The 22,124-nt window shown below is 36.6% G+C and overlaps 1 protein-coding gene across 4 annotated transcripts in view; it reads right to left on the bottom strand.

Annotated features, from left to right (window-relative positions):
* The window catches only part of COL4A3BP (collagen, type IV, alpha 3 (Goodpasture antigen) binding protein), a 131,707-nt gene that overhangs the window by 65,038 nt on the left and 44,545 nt on the right, over positions 1–22,124 (bottom strand). For all 4 annotated transcript variants that reach the window (XM_010847604.1, XM_010847601.1, XM_010847603.1 and 1 more), the window contains 2 exons: positions 3,582–3,689; positions 3,065–3,203 (listed from right to left, as the gene is read on the bottom strand). In XM_010847604.1, coding sequence (XP_010845906.1) covers positions 3,065–3,203; positions 3,582–3,689 — 247 coding nt within the window. The remainder of the gene's footprint in view (positions 1–3,064; positions 3,204–3,581; positions 3,690–22,124) is intronic.

The following is a 22,124-nucleotide window of genomic DNA, read 5'->3' on the forward strand; positions in this document are numbered from 1 at the left end:
AAGGGGGGGCAGCGGGCATTCAGTCTTACTAGCAATTATAATAAAATGTTTTAAATAAAAACACTGAACACTTAAAATGAGAGCTTGCTATTATCATTTCAGTGACACACAATGTCTTGGTAATTTAGTGAAAGTATTACTACACCTACAGAGATCCTTAGGTTGGCAATTCTGATGTGTAGTTGAAGCAAGAAACTATGGCCCTTAATGTTCTTATTCCATGTTCTTATTTCAGCTTTACCCAGCACGTACTCTTAAAAATAAAATTTTGCAAAATGGCCATTTATAGGGAAATTAGTTGTTATGGCTGAATTGTGCCACAACTAAATTCATATGTTGACATCCTAACCTTCTTATATTCCAAACTATGACTGTATTTGGAGACATGGTCTTCACAGAGGTAATCAAGTTAAAATGAGGTCATGACAATGGGCCCAGTCAATATGTCAAGATGACCAGTGTCCTTATAGGAGAAGGAAGTCTGGACATGGACACTTACGAAGGACGATAATGTGAAGACATGTGGAGCAGATGCTCATCCACAAGGCAAGGAAAGAAGTCTAGAACAGATCCTTCCCTCATGACCCTCATGGTTTCAGAAGGAACCAAACTTGCCAAAACCATGATCTCACATTTTTAGCTTCCAGTCTGTGGAGAAATAAATTTCTGCTGTTTAAGGCACAGGTGACGGAGTACTTTGGTGACGGCAGCCTTAACAAACCAATATGTTAGTCTGTCACTGTTGCACTTTCCAGGTGGCGCTAGTGGTACAGAATTCACCGGCAATGCAGGAGATGCAAGAGGTGTGGGGTTGATCCCTGGGTCAGGAAGATCCCCTGGAGAAGGAAATGGCAACCCACTCCAACAGTCTTGCCTAGGAAATCCCATGGACAGAGGAGCCTGGCAGCCACAGTCCATGGAATCACTAAGAATCACACATGACAGAGCACACACACATCACTGTTGCTATATAGTCAAACACAAATAGTGTCTAAAGATATTTTTCAAATCTTCTACACAACTTGGTTGTGAATGCACGCCAATTTCTGCTCCTTCCACCATCACTTTCCTCCTTAAAATGCTATGTATTATTGACATGGAGACATGGACCATTTAAAAATTAAGAAGAATTCTACTCTGTATCTACCTTGTTTTAGTTTAAAGGACAGTTTGCTTGCTATCTGCAAGCAAATGAAAGCTGATATGTAAGGTCTACTTTGACAGAAAAATAAGTATACTTTTTTTTAATTAATGAGAAATAAAAGTTCAACTGTCTTTATTTTTTAGAGAGATAAACATTAAATATTAAAGAGCCAAAAACTTGAAGTGTATCAAATATAAAGAATTTCAAGTCTACTGTAGATAAAATTAAGTATTTTAAGAGGAATATGGGCTTATGCTTCAGACAAAGATGGAACAACAAGGAGAGAATTTACCCTCTTGCATGAAATTAAAAAATCAGACAAAATATATGAAGCAATGGTTTTCAAGACACTGGCTATGAGGCAACAAAGGACAGTGATCCCTAAGGGCTGGGGAACAAATGATGTGAGCCCTGTGACTGGTCCAGTCTACTGCGGTGAGGGTTTCCAAGCTGCGGAGTAAGGAGGAACTCCGGAGGAGCTGGTACTCTCTGAGGTGAGAAAATGGAGCTGAAAATCCAGATAGACAAAGGTCACTAGAGTTCAGAAGGCTGAGTACTTGGGAGAAGAGAGCTGTACTGTACAGAGACAGAACTCTGGATAGGGGCAGAAGGTCCCACTGAGAGTCTTGTATAGAGTACTGATAGCACATATAAGTTGAGGAACTACAGAGGTCATAGAAAGAACCATCTGAAAGGATTCCTGGGAAAAGGACCCAAAGCCTATGTGGAGCAGGCAAAGTGTCTGTCCCTACAACACAGACCTGGGACAATACATAGAGAACTGGCTAGAAAATGCTGAGCTGCTTTGCCTTAGTAGTGGGGAGAGATGGAAATACATTATTCTAGGTTTTTACACAATAAAAGAAGTGGTATATTACTTGAAGGTAGACTGTAATAACTTAAATGTGTATACTATAAACCCTGAAATAGCCACTGTAATAACAAATTTAACAAAAAGTCAACAAAGGAGATAAAAAATAGAATTATAAAAAATATTCAATCCAAAAGAAGGTAGAGAAAGGGAAAAAAGAACAGAGAATAGGAAAAGAATATGTAAGAAGGGATGGGGTCATGTTCTTCTACTCGCCATCTTGCAGGCAAGTTAACAGAAAGAATATAAACCCACATAACACATTTAATAATACCAAAAAACAAAACCATGTCAGGGAACCTAGTCATACTGAGAACGAACTTAGCACTATTTAGTAAAACTGTTATGAGTAGTTCATTTTTGCCTATATAGCAGATTAAGAGAAAAACTGAAGAACAGATACTACACCAGTAACATTCAGCAGTTAACAAATGAAAAGTATCTTTAGAATTCATATTACAGGTTAACTAAATATCATCTCTCTCTCTCTTTTACCTCTTAAAGGAAAAAATCTTCCTAGAAATTACTTATATATGTACATGTCATTCCATGATTATTCTATTCCATTACCCAGACTTCTTCCTCTATGAGAAAAAGGGCAGAGGAAAGGAAGGCAGAGGAAGAGAAAGAGAGGAAAGAGGGAGAGGAAGAAGAGGAAGAGGGAGGGAAAAAAGACTGACTGATTCCCGATGTGGAGGATTTAACATAAACATACGCTTGTCTCTTATGACTTGTCATAGGGTGCAATTTATTAGACATAATCATGTGAAATGCTCCATATTATCAAGATGATATTACATTTTTTAATAAAATAAAGAGTTCAAAAATCATTTTAAAATCTTCAATAATATCTGGTATGGGTGATCAGATTAATTAAGGTGCTATTAAAGTACACAAGTTACATGGACACTGAAATCTGTGACATTAGTGATGTGCAGCAAAAGTGACTATAATTACCTTCATCACTTAAAAGACATTACCCTTTAAGATCAAGAGGCTTTAAATCCATTCATTCTCCAAGTAAAAATAGTGGTAATAGCCTAATTAACCTTTATCCCTTTGAAATTCATCCTTGGAGACAGCATCAGCACAGGCATCAAAGAACTTCTGTAGAGTATCAACTTGTCTACACAGTATATCTCTAAAGGTTTCCATTTCAGCCAGTTTCTCACGTAAACTGTGGCCCTTCTGCAACAGAGAAAATGGGAGGATGGAATCCAAGTTAACAAAATTAAAATTTACTTAGTCCCATGGGATTTCATCATCTTTTAATTTAAGGTCTATATCTTACTACTGAGGGCTTGGGGTAAGAAGAGTTGTCAAGTTCAATGTAGTATTTCCAAGGAAAGACTTGAAACTAATTAATTGTTTGACAGTGATAAGCCTGAAGGAAATGAGAGAAATAAGCCTGACAACTTGCTAATATTTAATATTTTCAAATTAACATTGTGATGAAAAATTATGAAAAATTTTTTTTCAAAAAACTATTAAATAAGTTCTGCTCACAACATTCAGTACTAAACTCAATTTATGCTGCCTTAACTTAAAGCATTCATAATTACAAACCTTGAATGAGGAGGTGGATGTTGCAGAATAGCCACTTGCTCCGGATACCAATGACACCATGGAGCCATGTCGACGCAAGCTGGATTCAGATCCATATCCAGATTCAGTCTAAAAAGGAAAGTAAACTACATGAAAAAATTAAATAAAAAATACTTAATCATCACAAGAAAAAACTTTTTAACCATGTCAGGTGAGGAACATTAAGTAAACTTATTGTAATAAGTATTTCACAATATATACAAATATCAAATCTTTATGCTGTAAACTTTAAACTAATACAATGTTACATGATCAATTATAAAACTGGAAAAAATACTTGAGAAAACAAAAGTTTCCATATAAACTAATAAGGGTTATGGTAAAAAATTAAAAAATAAGGTTATTGGAACAATAATTAGAAATAAGAGTTCACTCAAGAAATATAGGTAATCCACTGGCATAAGCAATGTGTTTCAATTGCTAACTGCCATTAATTTAGAAATTTACTGAATACCAACTACACACTGGGCTAGTGGGCTAACCGTTTATAATAGGAGAGCTACCTATAGTAGGTAAATTCATGGAGACAGAAAGTGGAGTCGTGGTTATCAGGGAGCTAGGAAGATAGGAGAATGAGGTGTTAGAATCTACTAGGTACAGAGCTGGATAAGATGAAGTTCTGGAGATAGATGTGATGATGGTTGAATAACAATGTGGATAAATTTAATGTCACAGAACTGTACAGTTAAAAAGCTAAAATGATAGATCGTCATTCATATTTTACCATGGTAAAAAATTTTGGTGGAACAAGGACCAAAAGAAAAAGGAAACTTTGAGTACTGTTTCTTTATCAAATTACTTTAACAAATTACTTATCCTGACATAGCTCAAATACCTCTGTCTCAATGAAGCCTTTCCTATTATTTCAGGTAGTTTGTATTCTCAACATTCTTAACCTATTATGATTATGGCATCTACTACCCAATTTTAATAGTTACATTTTGTTACTACTCCTGGACTACTGGACTTCGACCTTCTGTAAGACAGTTGCAATTTTTTCCATTTTTGGAGTGACCTTAACAGTTCATGACACAAAGAAAATCCCCAATTTTCCCAACCTATTTTGTCATCACACGATAGAAGGCTTTATTTAGACTCAGCACTGTGATCTAATTTTGAAGAACTGCTACTCTTTAGTGGTCCCCAACCCATGGCGCCACAGACTGGTACCAGTATCGTGGCCTGTTAGGAACTAGGCTGCAGAGCAGGAGGTGAGGCGGTTAAGTGGGTGAAACCTCATCTGTATTTACAGCTGCACCCCACTGCTGCAGTTGAATCATCCTGAAAGCATCCCCTGATCCCATCTGTGGAAAAATTACCTTCAATCAAACAGGCCTCTGGTGCCAAAAAGGTTGGGGACCCCTGCTTAGGAGTATCAATTTTGTATCTCATCCTCCCTAGGAAAATGTAGTACTTCCCTTGTGGCTCAAATGATAAAGAATCTGCCTGCAATGCAAGAGACCTGGGTTCGATCCCTGGGTCAGGAAGATCCCCTGGAGAAGGAAACAGCAACACACTCCAGTACTCTTTCACCTGGAGAATTCCCTGGACCGAAGAGCCTGGTGGGCTACACACAGTCCATGGGATCACAGAGAGTTGGACACAGCTGAGCTACTAATTTTCACTTTTCAAAAATATAGACAAAGGAATTGAACATTTGGAAAAAATAAGTTTCAAATACCTAAAACCTGTTCAAGTATTTAGGGTATCTGATTACTTTCTATAGATTTTAGAAGTACTGTGCATAATTTTAATCCTAGTCATAAACTTAAGAAGTAAAATAATACCTAATCATTTTTAGCATCCTATCTAGCATATGCTTCCCAAAGTCCAAGCTTCAGGTACATACTGGTTGTTAAAGATTCAAAATAAAATTGTCATACTGTAATAATGATTGTTCATAAAACATTCTAGCTATAAAAGGTACTGCAATATGTTCTTAACTGTGAATTTACCAAGAAACTACACACTTATGTCGTTCAGCTACTCAGTCGTGTCCGACTCTTTGCGACCCCATGGACTGCAGCACACCAGGCTACCCTGTCCTTCGCTATCTCCCAGAGTTTGCTTAAATTCATGTCCATTGAGTTGATGATGCCACTCAACCATCTCATCCTCTGTCACCCTCTTCTCCTCCTGCACTCCATAAAAGTTATGACTAGATGGAATCAAAGCTCTTCTCCAAGACTTGTATCACCCTATACCACTCCCTATCTCAAAGCAAAGCAATATTTTACTAATGAGGTAGAAATTACAAAGTAAGCATTTTGATGCCAGGGAAACTATTAATGAAAGGATTAAGTATATGCATTGTATATATGCTACCTCAAGAAAACTGATTATTAAAAAAAGACAAAGTTATAGTTCATGAGAAAAGCAGGCCAGGGGACAGTGGGGACACTAACTCTAAAGATAAATTTTGGTGAGAATACATTACAGTTGTCAAAACTCAAAGTGTCCAGTTAAGTTGATACATTTTATAAATTATACCTCAATAAAATAGCTAAAGAAAAAAAGGTAAGCCTGTTTCAGTATAACAGAATCCCAATAAAAGAGAATTCTAATTACAGAAATCATATAATTCATTAAAAAAATAAGACTTTTTCTTTTATCAAATAATGTCCTGGAACAAAGGCACTGACCTAGGTTTCTCGTGGCTCTAGTTTCTGTTTCCCATCTGAAAGGAATACTAACTTTCTGAGCACAGTGTTTCTACATTTTAACTGTTGTACTGTTTTGGTAAAGTTTTTCATAGATTTAAATACAGAAGACTGGAATTAAAAATAAGAAAAATCTATTGGACTAAATAGATTTAATGGACTATTAAATGTAATGGACTAAAAATATAAAGCACTTCAGAAGTCACTTATCTCAGATACTTGTATGTCATTCATTTCTAACCAGTAATTAATTTGAACTGTCCATTTAAATATAAAACTCATAATTTTCAAAATTTTATTTTAAAACAATTTTAGATATTTATTTTAAAATATTTAGAACCAAACAATTTGAAATTCAAATCCAAATGAATCTACCCTCTCCATTTACATGCTTTATATCAATGAGTCCTAAACAGAGTAAGTCAAAACTTTAAGATCTTGAAACAAAATACAAACACTACAAAGCTTTACTAAACATTTTTTGACTCTAAAAGATACTTCTTATATTCTTGTCTGTTTCTTCAGGTTCCACTATTTCAAAACAGTAATATCTCCTTACAACAAAGGCATGACAGAACAAAAGACTCTAATATAGCAATAATGTTGCTGTACATTTTAAGTAATGGATACTAAATGAATGTTGAGTCTGAGCATTTAGAATAACCGTGTTTCTATTTCTAACAAAGTTTCACTTAAATAAATTGTATTATAAATTATATATATCATTCTAAGGGAAAAAATATAGTATACTCATGAATATCAATTTCATTCTATTCAGTTTAAATAATGGGGGTTCATTTGTCATTCTATGTCAGTAACTGCACTGGGACAACTTTAAAAATAATCTAAGTGCTTAACAAACATATACATGTACATACAAATGAATCACCCCTGTTTAAAAACCAGTCATTCTGGAAATGCCTATCATTCTGGCAACAATGCATCAAAGATTCCTAGGTACTATTATAACATTGAGAGTGATTTTATGATACAGCCGCAAAATGGAGCTATCTAAAATCATTTTGGGGAGTTGCAGAATATAAATTTTAAAATGGTCTTACTACTTTAAAGGACTAGCTACAAACTGTAGAATTAAGCTTGACTGCCTTTCCTATTCACATGACATGGCTTCATTTGGTACTGGATTTCTCTCAAAACTCTATCAAAGATATCAATATTTTTCTTTTATTTTTAATAATTAAAAATTTTATTATTTATTTATTTAGTTGGCTACGCTGAGTTTTATTTGTGGCATGGAGGATCTTTTTCTTTTTTGGTTGCGGCAGGCAAACTCTTTGCTGCATGTGACATCTAGCTCCCTGACCAGGGATGGATCGACGCTGGGCCCCCTGCACTGGGAGCACGATGTCTTAGTCACTGGATCACCAGGGACGTCCCCCAGGGATATCAATATTTTAAAAACATTTTGTCACAGGGGCTAAAAATTATTCTAAAAGATATAAAACTATTCTGAAAAGTTGCAATGTTGTTGACATCTATTTGGGCTTTCTAAGATGTTCACCTTAAAGGCAACAATACTCACCCTGAATTTATCATCTGTGTTTTGAAGGTGGGGTGAGGAAAATGGGAAGAAATTTCTTTATGGTCACAATGGATATACACTGTTAAATGTTCTTAAAAATTGTGACATGCTTTCAAAATTTCATTGGTACAATTTTAGGGATAATACATTAAAGGTACATAGCTTTTTTTCTTAATCCCGCTTTTCCACAGGAAAAAAAGTGGAACTTATTTACAACCTGTAATTACCAAAATAGTATTTTTTAAAACATCGATTTCCATCTAAAATTAATAATGTGGAATTCAAATGCAGTCACTATAGGAATATTTCCCCCCTTTAACATATATATGCTTTAAGATTCCCTCACACAAATTGCTTTACCAAAAAAAAAACCATGATGGGATAGCTGTTTTGTAAGCAGTATTCATCAATGTGTTTTATATAAACATAAAATGCCATTTTGGTTCAATGACATACTTACTGAACATGTCCTATATAGTACAAGGTGGGGTTCTTTTAAATATTACAGTAATGAGACCACACCTTTATTATAATACTCCTCCTCATTTTAGGGGGAGGAAAAAGCATAATCTTTTGACCACCAGAGGGGGTCAGTAGCACTCTGGTGCTTTCCAAGCAGTATACTTGGAAAGTTGATACAAAGGTTACTATTGGTCAAAGTACGACAGTAACCTTCATACTAAATCCCTTACTTTTACCTTCTGTATCTTGATTTTTTGAGAACACTGAAGATCACAATAAATTAAATCATATAGTTCAAAGTTACAAGTTTTAAAAAGGACCAGAAATGCCTAAGAACTAATTTGAAAAGAGAACTCTAGGGACTTCCCTGGTGGTCCACTGGTTAAGATATGCAGGGAGCCCAGGTTCAATCACTGGTTGGGGAACTAAGATATCCCACACGCCACACCACATGCCACATGTCACATTAGTTTGGCTCATTCACACAGGAGATAGACATCTATTCTCATTTTGCACAGTCTCATTTTTCATCAGCCCATCTACACTCTGAAAACAGTGGTATAAGATACAAGAAAAAAGCTGATTTATTTTTTCATAGCACTTGCCTTCTGAAGAGCTTATTCCTTGTCCTAATAATATTCTCCAGGAAGAAGCAACCAAAGAAACTGAGAAAGAAATGAACTTCCTCATGGTGTCAAGAATTCTCTGTTTAGTGGCACAGGTCTACCCCTGACATTGTCCCTTTCCATTTTAATTATGGGAAAAGAGAAAAGAGAAGTAAGACTAAATGTTAACATAAGAACAAAGGAGTATTTTCCAGAAACTGAAACTCTAAAACCCTTAATAAAACCAAATGCGCCTGCCGTGTTGCCAGTATCCACACATCTACTTTCAATATCATTTTAAAGCAAACCACATGAGAAGCAAGACACCATAGCCAAGAGAACGATGTAATCAACAGGATTATGGCTTAAGTATCATAGTAAGTTGCAATGGCAATAATTTTGCTTATGATTCTAAGTAAACAAATTATTAATATTTGCTGTAATAAAATTTGGTACAATTTCACTTATATTAAAAATCTGTTTAGCCTTTCAAATATGTATGGTTCCCCCTTCAGAAGCACTAGCCTCTGAAGTGCAAAGAACACAGGAACAGGGAGGACACAGGCTTGAGTGTCACTGTCACTACTAGACAGCCAGACCAGTCAGTCATTACTTTCTTGGGCTTATTTTTCTTATCTTTAAAACGATATGGCTAGTCTAGAACTACAATTCTCTATATCAAGCTGAAAACACCAAAACTTAGGCTAAAAATGCATATATCCAGTGGAGGCCCAAATGTTCAACAAAGGGGTTGAACCAGCTGGAAAGATAAAACATAACACAATTTATTCAGAAAATGACACTAACAATGTATCAGACGAGGAAGGGCTGAACTTACAATGATTTCCAGAAAATTGCATTATCTCATATATCAAAGAAAATTTAAAATATATTTTGAAAAATTGTATTAAAGAAGATTTCATCCATTTCTGACTGCCTAGAACCCAGCAGCAATATGGCTAAATGAATAGAATATATTTGCTTACTCTCAAGATATTTTTCTCAAACCACAACTGAAAAACCACTATCTCAACCGATGAGTGGATAAAGAAGTTGTGGTACGTATATACAATGGAATATTACTCAACCATAAAAAGGAACACATTTGAGTCAGTTCTAATGAGGTGAATGAACCTAGAGCCTATTATACAGAATGAAGTAAGCCAGAAAGAGAAAAATAATATTGTATACTAAGACAAGTATACGGAATCTAGAAAAATGGTACTGAAGAATTTATTTTCAGGCAGCAACTGAGAAAGAGACATAGAGAACAGACTTATGGACATGGGGAGAGGATGAGATGTATGGAGAGAGTAATATGGAAACTTACATTACCATATGTAAAATAGATAGCCAACAGGAATTTGCTGTATGTCTCAGGGAACTCAAACTGGGGCTCTGCAACAACCTAGAGGGGTGGGATGGGGTGGGATATGGGAGGGAGGTTCAAAAGGGAGGGGACATATGTATACCCATGGTGCTCATTCATGTTGAGGTTTGACAGAAAACAACACAATTCTGTAAAGCAATTATCCTTCAATTAAAGAATAAAAAAAAAAATTATCAAATAAAATACCTCATTTGAAGGTCATTTATGGAACTCGGTTATTCATTTTTCATTTTCTTCTAATAAGCATGAGATAGGCCTTCATTTATAGAAGTATCTAAGTAAGTAGTATTGTAGTGAGATAAGGCTGGAAGGGTTAACTACAGCCTTACTGCACATCTTATTTAAGTATTAAAAGAAGGCTAGAGGGGTAAAAGAAAATTAAGACACTGTCTACCACAATCCAAAGAACTACCACAGTGCCCAAATACAATATGATACTACAGAAGTAGAGTACACCAACAGCAGTGCCCACTCTCCTTGATTTCAGACATTCCTCTCTTATACTTATAATAATACATATCTTGTTTAATCTGTAGGGGAAATTAGACTTTTCAGAAAGCTACCAAGTATATCCTCTGCACCAAAAGCTTTCTTTAATGGGAATTTTAAAACATTTATTAATTAACTGATTTTTGGTTGCACTAGGTCTTCGTTGCTGTGCACAGGCCTTTTCAAGTCACAGAGCGTAGGGGCCACTCTTCATTGCAGTGCACGGGCATTTCTTGTTGTGGAAAACAGGCTCTGGGGCATATGGGCTTCAGGAGTTGCAGCAGGAAGGCTCAGTAGTTATGGTGCACAGGCTTAGCTGCTTTGTGGCACGTGGAGTCTTCCTGGACCAGGGATCAAACCCGTGTCCCCTGCAACTGGCCAGGTCGATTCCAACCCACTGCGCCACCAGTGAAGTCCACCAAAAGCTTTTTAAGAACCCAATCTGTGTCACAAAAGATGATTCCAAATAAACTAATTTTGACACTCTGAAATTCAGTCATTATCTGTTTTTCAAATTCTTCCCCTTGTAGGGAGTCTAGAAGCCCAGCTGTTTTTTCTTAATTACATTAAAATGGAGGTAAGAAATAACAGATAAATCAAACGAGGCTGTATAAAGGCAAGTTGTTTAACAATATTTCCACTCTAGCTTTAGAAAACAAGTACTAAAGAATAAGAGAGATCTTTCTTGTTTTGCCTTGAGAGGAAGGCTGATGAAAGAGTTGAGCAATTTTACATGGATATTTTATATATAAATCCCACAAAGCCAAGCTGGATAAATTATAACACCAATACCAATAGTAAAAGCTAATACTTAGGATACTTTGTGCCAGGGCTGATGCTAGAGCTTTAAGTGAATTATCTCATTTAATCCTTTTAAAAGCCTAAGTAAAATGGGTACTAATATTAACCCATTTTGTAGGTGATTTTATGTGATGAGTTGCACAACTGGTAAGGGAGCCAGGATTTAATTCCAAATTCAAGAGCCCATGATGTTAATCATTACTGTACTGCCTCAACATCCAGAGATTCTGCTTCTACTTCTTTTAAATCTGTCCATTTCACTCTTCCCACTGCCATTTCCCACTGCTGTTTTCCAGCTGTGGTCACCTAGTGTCTCATTTGGATAAATCCTCCAGATTTCTAACTACTTTTAGTCTAGTTCCTCTTGAAATCTTTTCTAGTGTAGCCAGGGTGGTACTTTAAAGACAGACATCTGATACTCCACTTTCTGTTTTAAATCCTATTTGGCTCATACTTCTCCTTGGATCAAGTTCACACACTGCTTGTAAGTCCCTGTTAGAGGCAGAAGTACAATTAAACTAAACTACTGTCAGCCTCCCTATTCATTTATTATGTATTATTTAAAACGTGTTTACTCAGTAAAGCTATAATAAAGTCTTTTGTTCTAGCCTGTTTTTTGTAGGGAAATACCTGTTTTGAAACAGTGGAACTTGAAGAAGTAGACAAGGATATAAGAAGTGTGCTTTATAGTGAAGAAATCTTTAACAATACTTTCTAATATTTATATTACATCATAAGTGCTTAGTAAGTATTAGCTACCATTGCTTCTTCACCTTTGCACAAAGTCAGGATATTCCTTTATATCTCTACTTGAGAAACACTTTTACAGAGGAAAATAAGTTTAAAAGTAGCTAGCAGCAGATGTAACAAAATACCAGCACTGCTCATTAACTATTTTATGATTTGCTGAAGAAAAGGGGGCCAACGTATATTTGCTTTTAGAAGGAAGTTTCATAGGTATAAAGTAAAAAGGTCATAATTTCATTCTTTTTATCTAACTACAAAGAGATGAGAGTGGCAAAATAATTAACGCTACCTTTTGAGACTCCTTTAAATGTCCCAATAAGAGAAAAAACAGGGTTAATATGTCTAAGTAGTATTTTCTGCTGCTGCTGCTAAGTCATTCCAGTCGTGTCCAACTCCGTGCAACCCCAGAGACGGCAGCCCACCAGGCTCCCCCGTCCCTGGGATTCTCCAGGCAAGAACACTGGAGTGGGTTGCCATTTCCTTCTCCAATGCATGAAAGTGAAAAGTGAAAGTGAAGTCGCTCAGTTGTGTCCGACTCTAGTGACCCCATGGACTGCAGCCTACCAGGCTCCTCCATCCATGGGATTTTCCAGGCAAGAGTACTGCAGCGGGCTGCCATTGCCTTCTCCAAATAGTATTTGCAGGACTGTTGAAATGTTAAGATGGTATTTGGCCAGGGGACCTGAACTATTAATTCTTTCCTGCAAGGATCCTGAAAGAAATACATGCACATAAAACAACAGTCAGCAAATGAACATTTTTAATTACTCTGGGGCTTTGATCGCAAACCAAACTTTTCTAAAAAGGACATGCATTCTTTTCTCAGGGAGTAAGGGAGGAACGAAATCTATTTCAAACACAAAAAGATCCTTGTAACTTACTGTTGAGTGAAGGAAAAGCTACAAAGTAGTATGGAATCTAAGGTGTACATGCAAAGAAATTATCTGGAAGAAATCTTTACCAAAGATGAAGAGTGGTCATTTCTCTGTGGCCAGAATTTTCAATTTCTTTTATATAGTTTTCAGTATTGGCTGTATTGTTTGAATTATTTACAGTAATCATGTATCGCCTCTACAAAAATAAAAACAAAAAATGCAGTCATAGAACACATGTTTAATCTATCTCACTTAGAAAAGGTTAAAAATTAATGAAGCTGGTAGAGACGCAGAGCAGAGAAAGGAAGATCTACATATTTTGTAGGCAGAATGAACGCCAGTCTGGGAAATAACCTGACAACATACAACAAAAGTGCTAATACCCTTAAGTAGAGCAGTCCTACTTCTGAGAATCCTTTATGAGGACACAAATTACAGAAAAATACTTCATGTAGAAGGGAGTAAAAACTAAATGCAAAAAATAATTGAAACCATCTAAAGGCCTAAGAATAAGCAAATGAGTACCAAAATTAAAATATAATGAAATATTTATGAAGTTGTATTATAAGGAGAAAATGATGTTAGAGTTAAAAAATCAACAACAGGATATAAACTTCATTGTTTCTATAAAGTTACAGGGGCAAAATGTACAGAGAATAAGAAGGAAATATACCAAAATGAAGAACTGTCTTGGTTATAAGACTGATGGTAATTTTGTAACTTTTTCCTTTTAATTAATAAAAGTTACTTTTAAAAAACCCAGGGCAAGGGGAGCCAATGAAATCGGATCAATACAACTATTTGCAGGAATGGTTTTAAAAGACTTAAGAATTTTTAGATCTAACTGTATGGTGAAGATTCTTTTTTTAAGGAGATTGATGATTTATTTCTTAGTATTCAACTATGCACCCATGAGAAAAAAGCTGGAACTAACTACAAAGCGGGGTGTATTACAAAAAATTGAGGTTTGGTTCTTGGAATAATGTTACCACGCACTAATCAATGTTCTCATAATCTGTTCAATCTCACTTTTATGCAAAATGGGAATAATACCTACACTGAAAGACTTCCCACAGGATTAAATGATAACACTGGCTAGTTACAGTCTATCCTTCTACAGGTCAAGGCGGGTGCTACTGAAGAGAACAACGGGCTAAGAAATAAACACTGATACATACATATTCCTGCCAATGATCATGACTTGTCTGTCAAGAACATGAACTTGATATATGACTGAAAAATGACAGAATTTTTTTTTTTGAGGATAACATTTTAACTTAAAGTTCATCTACTTTGCTACCTATTCTTATGATTCTTAACACAATGCTGTCTTTCATACCTCAATACCACACAAGCCCAGAGTATCTATCACACAATTAAGACAATGGAAGCAAAACTGTTTTTCAGGTATTTGGTAAAAAGGCATGTTTGATGAAAACGAATAGTTTTATGTACCTTGATTTTTTAAGAAACATTTTCTTCCAGTGAATGTTCGATACACTCAGCAAGTAAAATGAGAAAATAATTTCCACTGCTGTCAATATGCATAAGCCATGCCACCCACCACTACATTTCCATATCAGATAGAACAAAAGCAGAATCACATCTGTCCGGCTGACTGTCAGAAATCTTCCCTCCTGATTAAATAAAAATTCAAATACAATACTGAACACTGTTTAAAAAAAACAAAAACAAACAAGGACTTTAATACTACAAAGCTTCATTTATCTTTAATATTTTCTAAAACTAGCAATATGGAACCTTTATTCAACTCCAGATTAACTGTCCTTTCCCCCCCTCATCTTTTTTATCTAAAGAAACATTTTGCAAGCAATTTACAGACTTAAAAAGATACAAGGAATCAGCTAAAAATCTAGTAATATTTACCTGAATTGTTAGTAGCAAATATGTGGTAAGCATTACAACAACATGCAAGTTTGGTAAACTCTATACATCTTCAAGAAAACTAGAGATACCAAGGGAACATTTCATGCAAAGACAAGCACAACAAAGGACAGAAATGGTATGGACCTAATAGAAGGAGAAGATATTAAGAAGAGGTGGCAAGAATACACAGAAGAACTATACAAAAAGGATCTTCATGACCCAGATAACCACGATGGTGTGATCATTCACCTAGAGCCAGACATCCTGGAATGTGAAGTCAAGTGGGCCTTAGGAAGCCTCACTAAGAAGAGAGTTGAAATTCCAGTTGAGCTATTTCAAATCTTCAAAGATGATGCTGTGAAAATGCTATACTCAACATGCCAGCAAATTTGGAAAACTCAGCAGTGGGCACAGGACAGGAAAAGGTCAGTTTTCATTCCAATCCCAAAGAAAGGCAATGCCAAAGAATGTTCAAACTACCACACAACTGCACTCAACTCACGCACTAGCAAAGTAATGCTCAAAATTCTCCAAGCAGGCTTCAAAAGTACATGAACTGTGAACTTCTAGATGTTGAAGCTGATTTAGAAAATGCAGAGGAACCAGAACAGAGATCAAACTGCGAACATCCGGTGGATCAGCAAAAAAGCAAGAGATTTCCAGAAAAACTACTTCTCCTTTACTGACTATGCCAAAGCCTTTGACTGTGTGGATCACAACACACTGTGGAAAATTCTTCAAGAGATGGGAATACCTGACCTCTGACCTGCCTCCTGAGAAATCTGTATGCAGATCAAGAAGCGACAGTTAGAACTGGACATGGAACAACAGACTGGTTCCAAATGGGGAAAGGAGTACGTCAAGGCTGTATATTGTCACCCTGCTTACTTAACTTCCATGCAGAGGACATCATGTGAAACGCTAAGCTGGATGAAGCACAAGCTGGAATCAAGATTGCTGGGAGAAATATCAATAACCTCAGATATGCAAGTGACACCACCCTTATGGCAGAAAGTGAAGAAGAACTAAAGGGCCTCTTGATGAAAGTCAAAGAGAGAGGACAATGAAAAAGCTGGCTTAAAACTCAATATTCAGAAAACTAAGATTATGGCATCCAGTCCCATCACTTCATGGGAAATAGATGGGGAAAAAATGGCAACAGTGACAGATTTTATTTTGGGGGGCTCCAAAATCACTGCAGATGGTGACCGCAGCCATGAAATTACAAGACGCTTTGTCCTTGGAAGAAAAGCTATGACCAACCTCGACAGCATGCTAAAAAGCAAAGACTTTACTTTGCTAACAAAGATCCATCTAGTCAAAGCTATGGTTTTTCCAGTAGCCATGTATGGATGTGAGTTGGTCTATAAAGAAAGCTAAGAGCCGAAGAATTGATGCTTTTGAACTGTGGTGTTGGAGAAGACTCTTGAGTGTCCCTCGGACTGCAAGGAGATCAAACCAGCCAATCCTAAAGGAAATCAGTCCTGAATATTCATTGGAATGACTGATGCTGAAGCTGAAACTCCATTATTTTGGCCCCCTGATGAGAAGAACCAACTCACTGGAGAAGACCCTGATGCTGGGAAAGACTGAAGGCGGGAGAAGGGGACAACAGAGGATGAGATGTTTGGATGGCATCACCAACATGATGGACATGAATTTGAGTCAACTCTGGGAGTGTTGGTGATGGACAGAGAACCCTGGCGCGCTGCAGTCCATGGGGTCACAAAAAGTCAGACATAACTGAACAAGTGAACTGAACTGATGACATCAGTACTTGTAAGACCTTTTCAAATTTTCAATATTCACCTGATCCTGACAACCCACTCCAGTCTTCTTGCCTGGGAAATCCCATGAACAGAGGAGCTCGTCGAGCTATAACAGTTCATGGGGTCACAAAGAGTCAGACACGACTTAAGTGACTAATCCACTGTGCTCAGCTTTAGAAGACAGTACAAAATTGTTTTACCAGTGGATATCTGTTGCACACCATCCTCATCAACATTTGGTATTAAATCTTTTATTTTTTAAGCTACTCAGGCATATGGTGGTATCACTGTGCTCCCTGACATCTAATGGCATTAACTGTTGACTACCTTTTCATATGCTCATTACCCATTTGGATATGCTCTTTATGAAGTACCAGATAAGTCTCTTGGCCTTTTTTTTTTTTTTCATTTGCACTGTGTAAACTTTTCTCATTAATTTGTAAGACCCTCCCTGTCTTTATGACATAAAATGTTGTCAAGTTATTTCTCCTCAACTGGCCACATGGTTAATAAGATTAGCTACCTAAATATCTTCTTGGTTCACTGTTCTTGTAAAATCCTGATTCCTCCTTTAATAACTGGTAAAAGATAAACACCTTCCTAGATAGAAGAACCTGGCTGAAAACTACAAATCAATGACATTTATTCCCTCTTTTTAGATTATAAACTTCATTAAGTATTTAGGCAACATTTGGAAGCACAAAGTGCAGATGAATTCAGGTGAATTCTGCTTTTGACTGCAACAAAATTGCAGGCAACAGAAACTAAAAAAGTTATTTTAAAAGCCTTTGACACAAGTATTTTTGTTCTAAAACACTAAGACTATTAAAGAGAGTTAGTATCTTGTTTTCTTCCTTGATTTCACTAACCTTAAAAATCATGATAGTTAGACATTATCTATATTTAAGTGTTAAAACATTTTACTAACCATTATGGATTATTGCCTTTTCATACTGTCCATGGGAAAAGGCAATAATCCATAATGGAGGAGAAGGGGACGACAGAGGATGAGATGGTTAGATGGCATCACTGACTTAATGGACATGAGTCTGAACAAGCTTTGGGAGCTGGTGATGGACAGAGAGGCCTGGCGTGCTGCAGTCCATGGGGTTGCAAAGAGTCGGACACAACTAAGTGATGGAACTGAACTGATGGATTATTGCAAGCAATCAAGCGAGTAACTACCACTTTTAGAATCAACCAAATTCCTCATTTTAAGGAGAGAAACATCCAGAGACTTAATAAATGCTGGTTAATAAAGTTCAGTTGTTATATCACCTACTTGGGTTTTTCTACAACTTATCTGAGAAAATGGCAAAGCCCTGACTACTCCAGCAGCTAGTACTGGGTCTGCACTTCCCTCAACAATTAAAGGGCTTCCCAGGTGGTACTAGTGGTAATAAAGAACCTGCCTGTCAATGCAGAAGACAAAAGAGACACAGGTTCGATCCCTGGGTTGGGACGATCCCCTGGAGAAGGAAATGGCACCCCACTCCTGTATTCTTGCTTGGAAAATCCCATGGACAGAGGAACCTGGTGGGCTGTAGTCCATGAAATTGCAGAGTTGGACACAACTGAAGCGACTGAGCACGATTAGAACTCTTTAATATAAAGGAAAAGTAAAATTTGATTCCATCTTCTTCATCACTGTGGTGTGATGCAAATAAGGTAAAAGAAAAACTGGTTCTAATCCACTGAGCCCATAAATTACTTATATAAAGTATACACTAAAAACTAGTTGTTGTGAAAGTTTTATTTGCATTCTTAAACCTTCATCAATTTAATCAGATTCAAAATGGAAAGCTAAGTTTACATGATAATCATTTATAAAGCAAACAAGTATAGAATGAGCCTCTAGTACCTGTTCAGAAATTTCTCCAATATTATAGTTGGTTAAAAAAGGCAGAGGACTTCCCTGGCAGTCCAGTGAAAGACTCTGAGCTTCCATTACCGTGGGCATAGGCTCAATCCCTGGTTGAGGCACTAAGATCCCGCAGCAAACAGAAATGGGATGACTTTATATGACTTTGATGTTTAAAAACTGCTAGAAAGAAAACAGGTATATTCTGCCACCTAACTAAAAATAGTTTTCTAATAAATTTACGTCAAATTTAAGATAAAAGCAATTAAGATGTCAAGTAAGCAGAAACTGCTTCTTTTAGAAGTAGAGAAAAAGCACTAAGATCAAACTGACCCTGACATACCATAGGAAAAAGAAAACTCATTACGGCAGAAAGCAATACCATTTTTAAAAGATCTTTAAAGTGAGTCTTGGGCATCATTTAGGTTTGCTCAACCATGAGAATCTTCTGGTGGGGAAACTTTTTTCATAACCCATTTCAAGTAAAATATATCAATTCCTTAAAAAAAAAATTGCACTTAATTTCCTCAGACAGAAATCCTTTAACTTCTCAGGCCAAGAATACACCTTTCTTCTGAAAGTAATCAAACGGAGCTTTACAGATGAATTAGTGAGCCTTCACAAAGGAACAAAGGCACAAACACCAAATTGTAAAACAGCTGCCTGTAGATGCTCACCACAGAAAATCAACGTCTGTCAAAATTATCTGCATTCTTCCTCCCTAAATTGTATACTTTCCTATGACTGCTTAGGTCTTAGATAATTTACCAAATACAGGGAATATGGGTGGTCCATGACCACCAAAATTTCAGCATCTACTAAGGTTGCTCCCTTATGGAAATAAAGCAATGTCATGATTACTACAAACTTACCAGAGCAAAAAAACTTAACTTTATCAACGTGATTCTTAAATCTGCTAGTACAGGGAGAGCATTCCTGCTAGTTTTCTTGTTTGGATGCAGTGGTGATGTAGGGGAGTCTGTTTCTTTCATGGTAGGAAGAAACCCTGTTTATTCAAAATCACATGCACTGCAACTGTAGAAGATTCTAGGAGTAATCCTATGATTCTTTTAAATCATAGAGTCAACAGATGGCTTATCATAATTCCTTTATTAACTGATTACACAGAAAATGCTCACAGAAGCCTTTAGATAATACTAGATACATCTTTACTAAAAATAATATTAACTTCTCCAAATAAAAAATAACCAACCTGCCATCACATTTGTAGTTTTTAGTTTTAAAATAATTTTCAAAAACAATTCATTAGACCTCAAAGACAGCATGGCAGATGGCTAAGAGATTAAAAAAACAAGCAAGCCCCGTCTTTAAAGATTTATTTAGTGTTGTTTCAATTCCTAAGGGGAAATGCAAAGTATGAATGGATTCCACATATATAAAGGCAGCACATTATTTTAAATAAAATTACTGGTTTTGTATACATATGCCTCTTTCTATATTTTATATTAAAATAGAATCCCTGAATTTAAGAAAGACCTCAGAAATACCTTCTTTCCACAGGGACTACTTGAGGGACTACTTGTTTAATGTTATTTCTAATATATTGCAAAAATTTAAATCATGAAATCATATTAACTTTTCTTGTACTGAGCAAGTTATTATGGACTGAATACCAAGGAGGACAAAACAACAGAGTTAGACAAAGAACAGAGAAGGCGATGGCACCCCACTCCTGTACTCTTGCCTGGAAAATCCCATGGATGGAGGAGCCTGGTAGGCTGCAGTCCATGGGGTCATGAAGAGTCGGACACGACTGAGTGACTTCCCTTTCACTTTTCACTTTCATGCATTGGAGAAGGAAATGACAACCCACTCCAGTGTTCTTGCCTGGAGAATCCCAGGAACAGGGGAGCCTGGTGGGCTGCCATCTCTGGGGTCGCACAGAGTCGAACACAACTGAAGCAACTTAGCAGCAGCAGCAGTAGCAGACAAAGAACACAGAACCCTAGTGTATTTTTGTCAGTAATCATTCTAACACTAAATGTAAAGATTAAAGAGAAAAAACAACTCCTTAAATTACAAATTTCCCCCCTAAAATGTTTACAATACTGTAAATTATTTCAACTGGAAAACATATGTGTCTAACGCCTTGCCGATTCCTACAAAAAAGTTGTGTCCCTGAGCCTTTAAGAAGTTTATGGTTCAAAACAAACACCAGAGATATGAAGGACATATAAAAAATATGAGAACACTGTGATGTAAGAAGCTCAAGATTTCAGTCAACAAAATACATCTGCCACGAACACTTATACGATGGCAGAAGTGTTTGCTGGACAGAAGTTCCGGTTCCCAGGTCATACAGACCTGGGTCTGAATGCTGGCCCTTCACTGGCAGTTTAACCTTGGACAAGTTACTTAACCTCTCTCTGTCTCAATTTCCTAATGTGTAAAAACAGGACAGTAATGTTAATCTCACAAGGTTGTGAGAGCAAAATGTGAAAAAGCATATGAAGTGTTTATTACTCTATCTGGCACACTGTAATCCTCAGAAATGTTTGCTATCATCAACATCACCTCTACCATATTATTCTTGTTGAAGAGGTTCTGTAAAATAGAATTCCAGATATGTATGTAAGTATCTATGTATGGATGTATGTGTGAAATTGATTGATATATAAAGGTTATCATAATGAGAATAACAGCTTCCTGGAAAGAAAAGAACAGAAACCTCCAATTTCCCCAGCCAAACCTATCAGGGAAGCCCTAACAAAGGCCTAACAGCAAGAAAAGGCAATGGAGTGGCAGGGCCATCTGACGACATCAGAAGAGAAAAAGACAGGTCCACTGTTCCAAGTGTACTGTCCAGCCATCATAAGGACAGGTGGTGCCGTGGAAGTAACTCTGAATTGAACTGAGTGAACTGGAATGATAGGAACTCAGGTCATCTCTGAAGAACTTGCTTTATCATGATCTGGTTATTCCGCTTGCTTGTTTGTTTTTTGTGGGTTGTTTTTTTTTTTTCGGGCAAGTAAACAATGCATTATGTCATCTTTCCTTCTTTAGGTAATTTACCAAGGTCACACAGTTGTTACATAATAGTGTTAGGATTTAATCCCATATATGTCAGACCCCAGTCTCCAGTGCTTAAACACTACAATGTAACACTGTTATGGCAATCCATAGGCAGAAAGATGAGTTCATATTTATCCTGTGTATATATATATGGTATGTATATGGTAGCAGAACTCAGACAACACACACTAACCTGCAGGAAGTGAACCTGTAGGAACTATTTTCAAGCATTCCGCCAACGGTAACCAATAGCACAATCAACATAAAATTGAATCCTAAGAGTCTACTTACGAAAACACAGTATAGTCTCTGGCAAGTCACTTAAGTTTAATCTAAACCTCAGTTACCGTGTCTGTGAAATAATATTTCCCTCATCTCTCAC

This window comes from Bison bison, unplaced genomic scaffold (assembly GCF_000754665.1).
Source record: "Bison bison bison isolate TAMUID 2011002044 unplaced genomic scaffold, Bison_UMD1.0 scf7180017864252, whole genome shotgun sequence".
Lineage (NCBI taxonomy): Eukaryota > Metazoa > Chordata > Mammalia > Artiodactyla > Bovidae > Bison > Bison bison.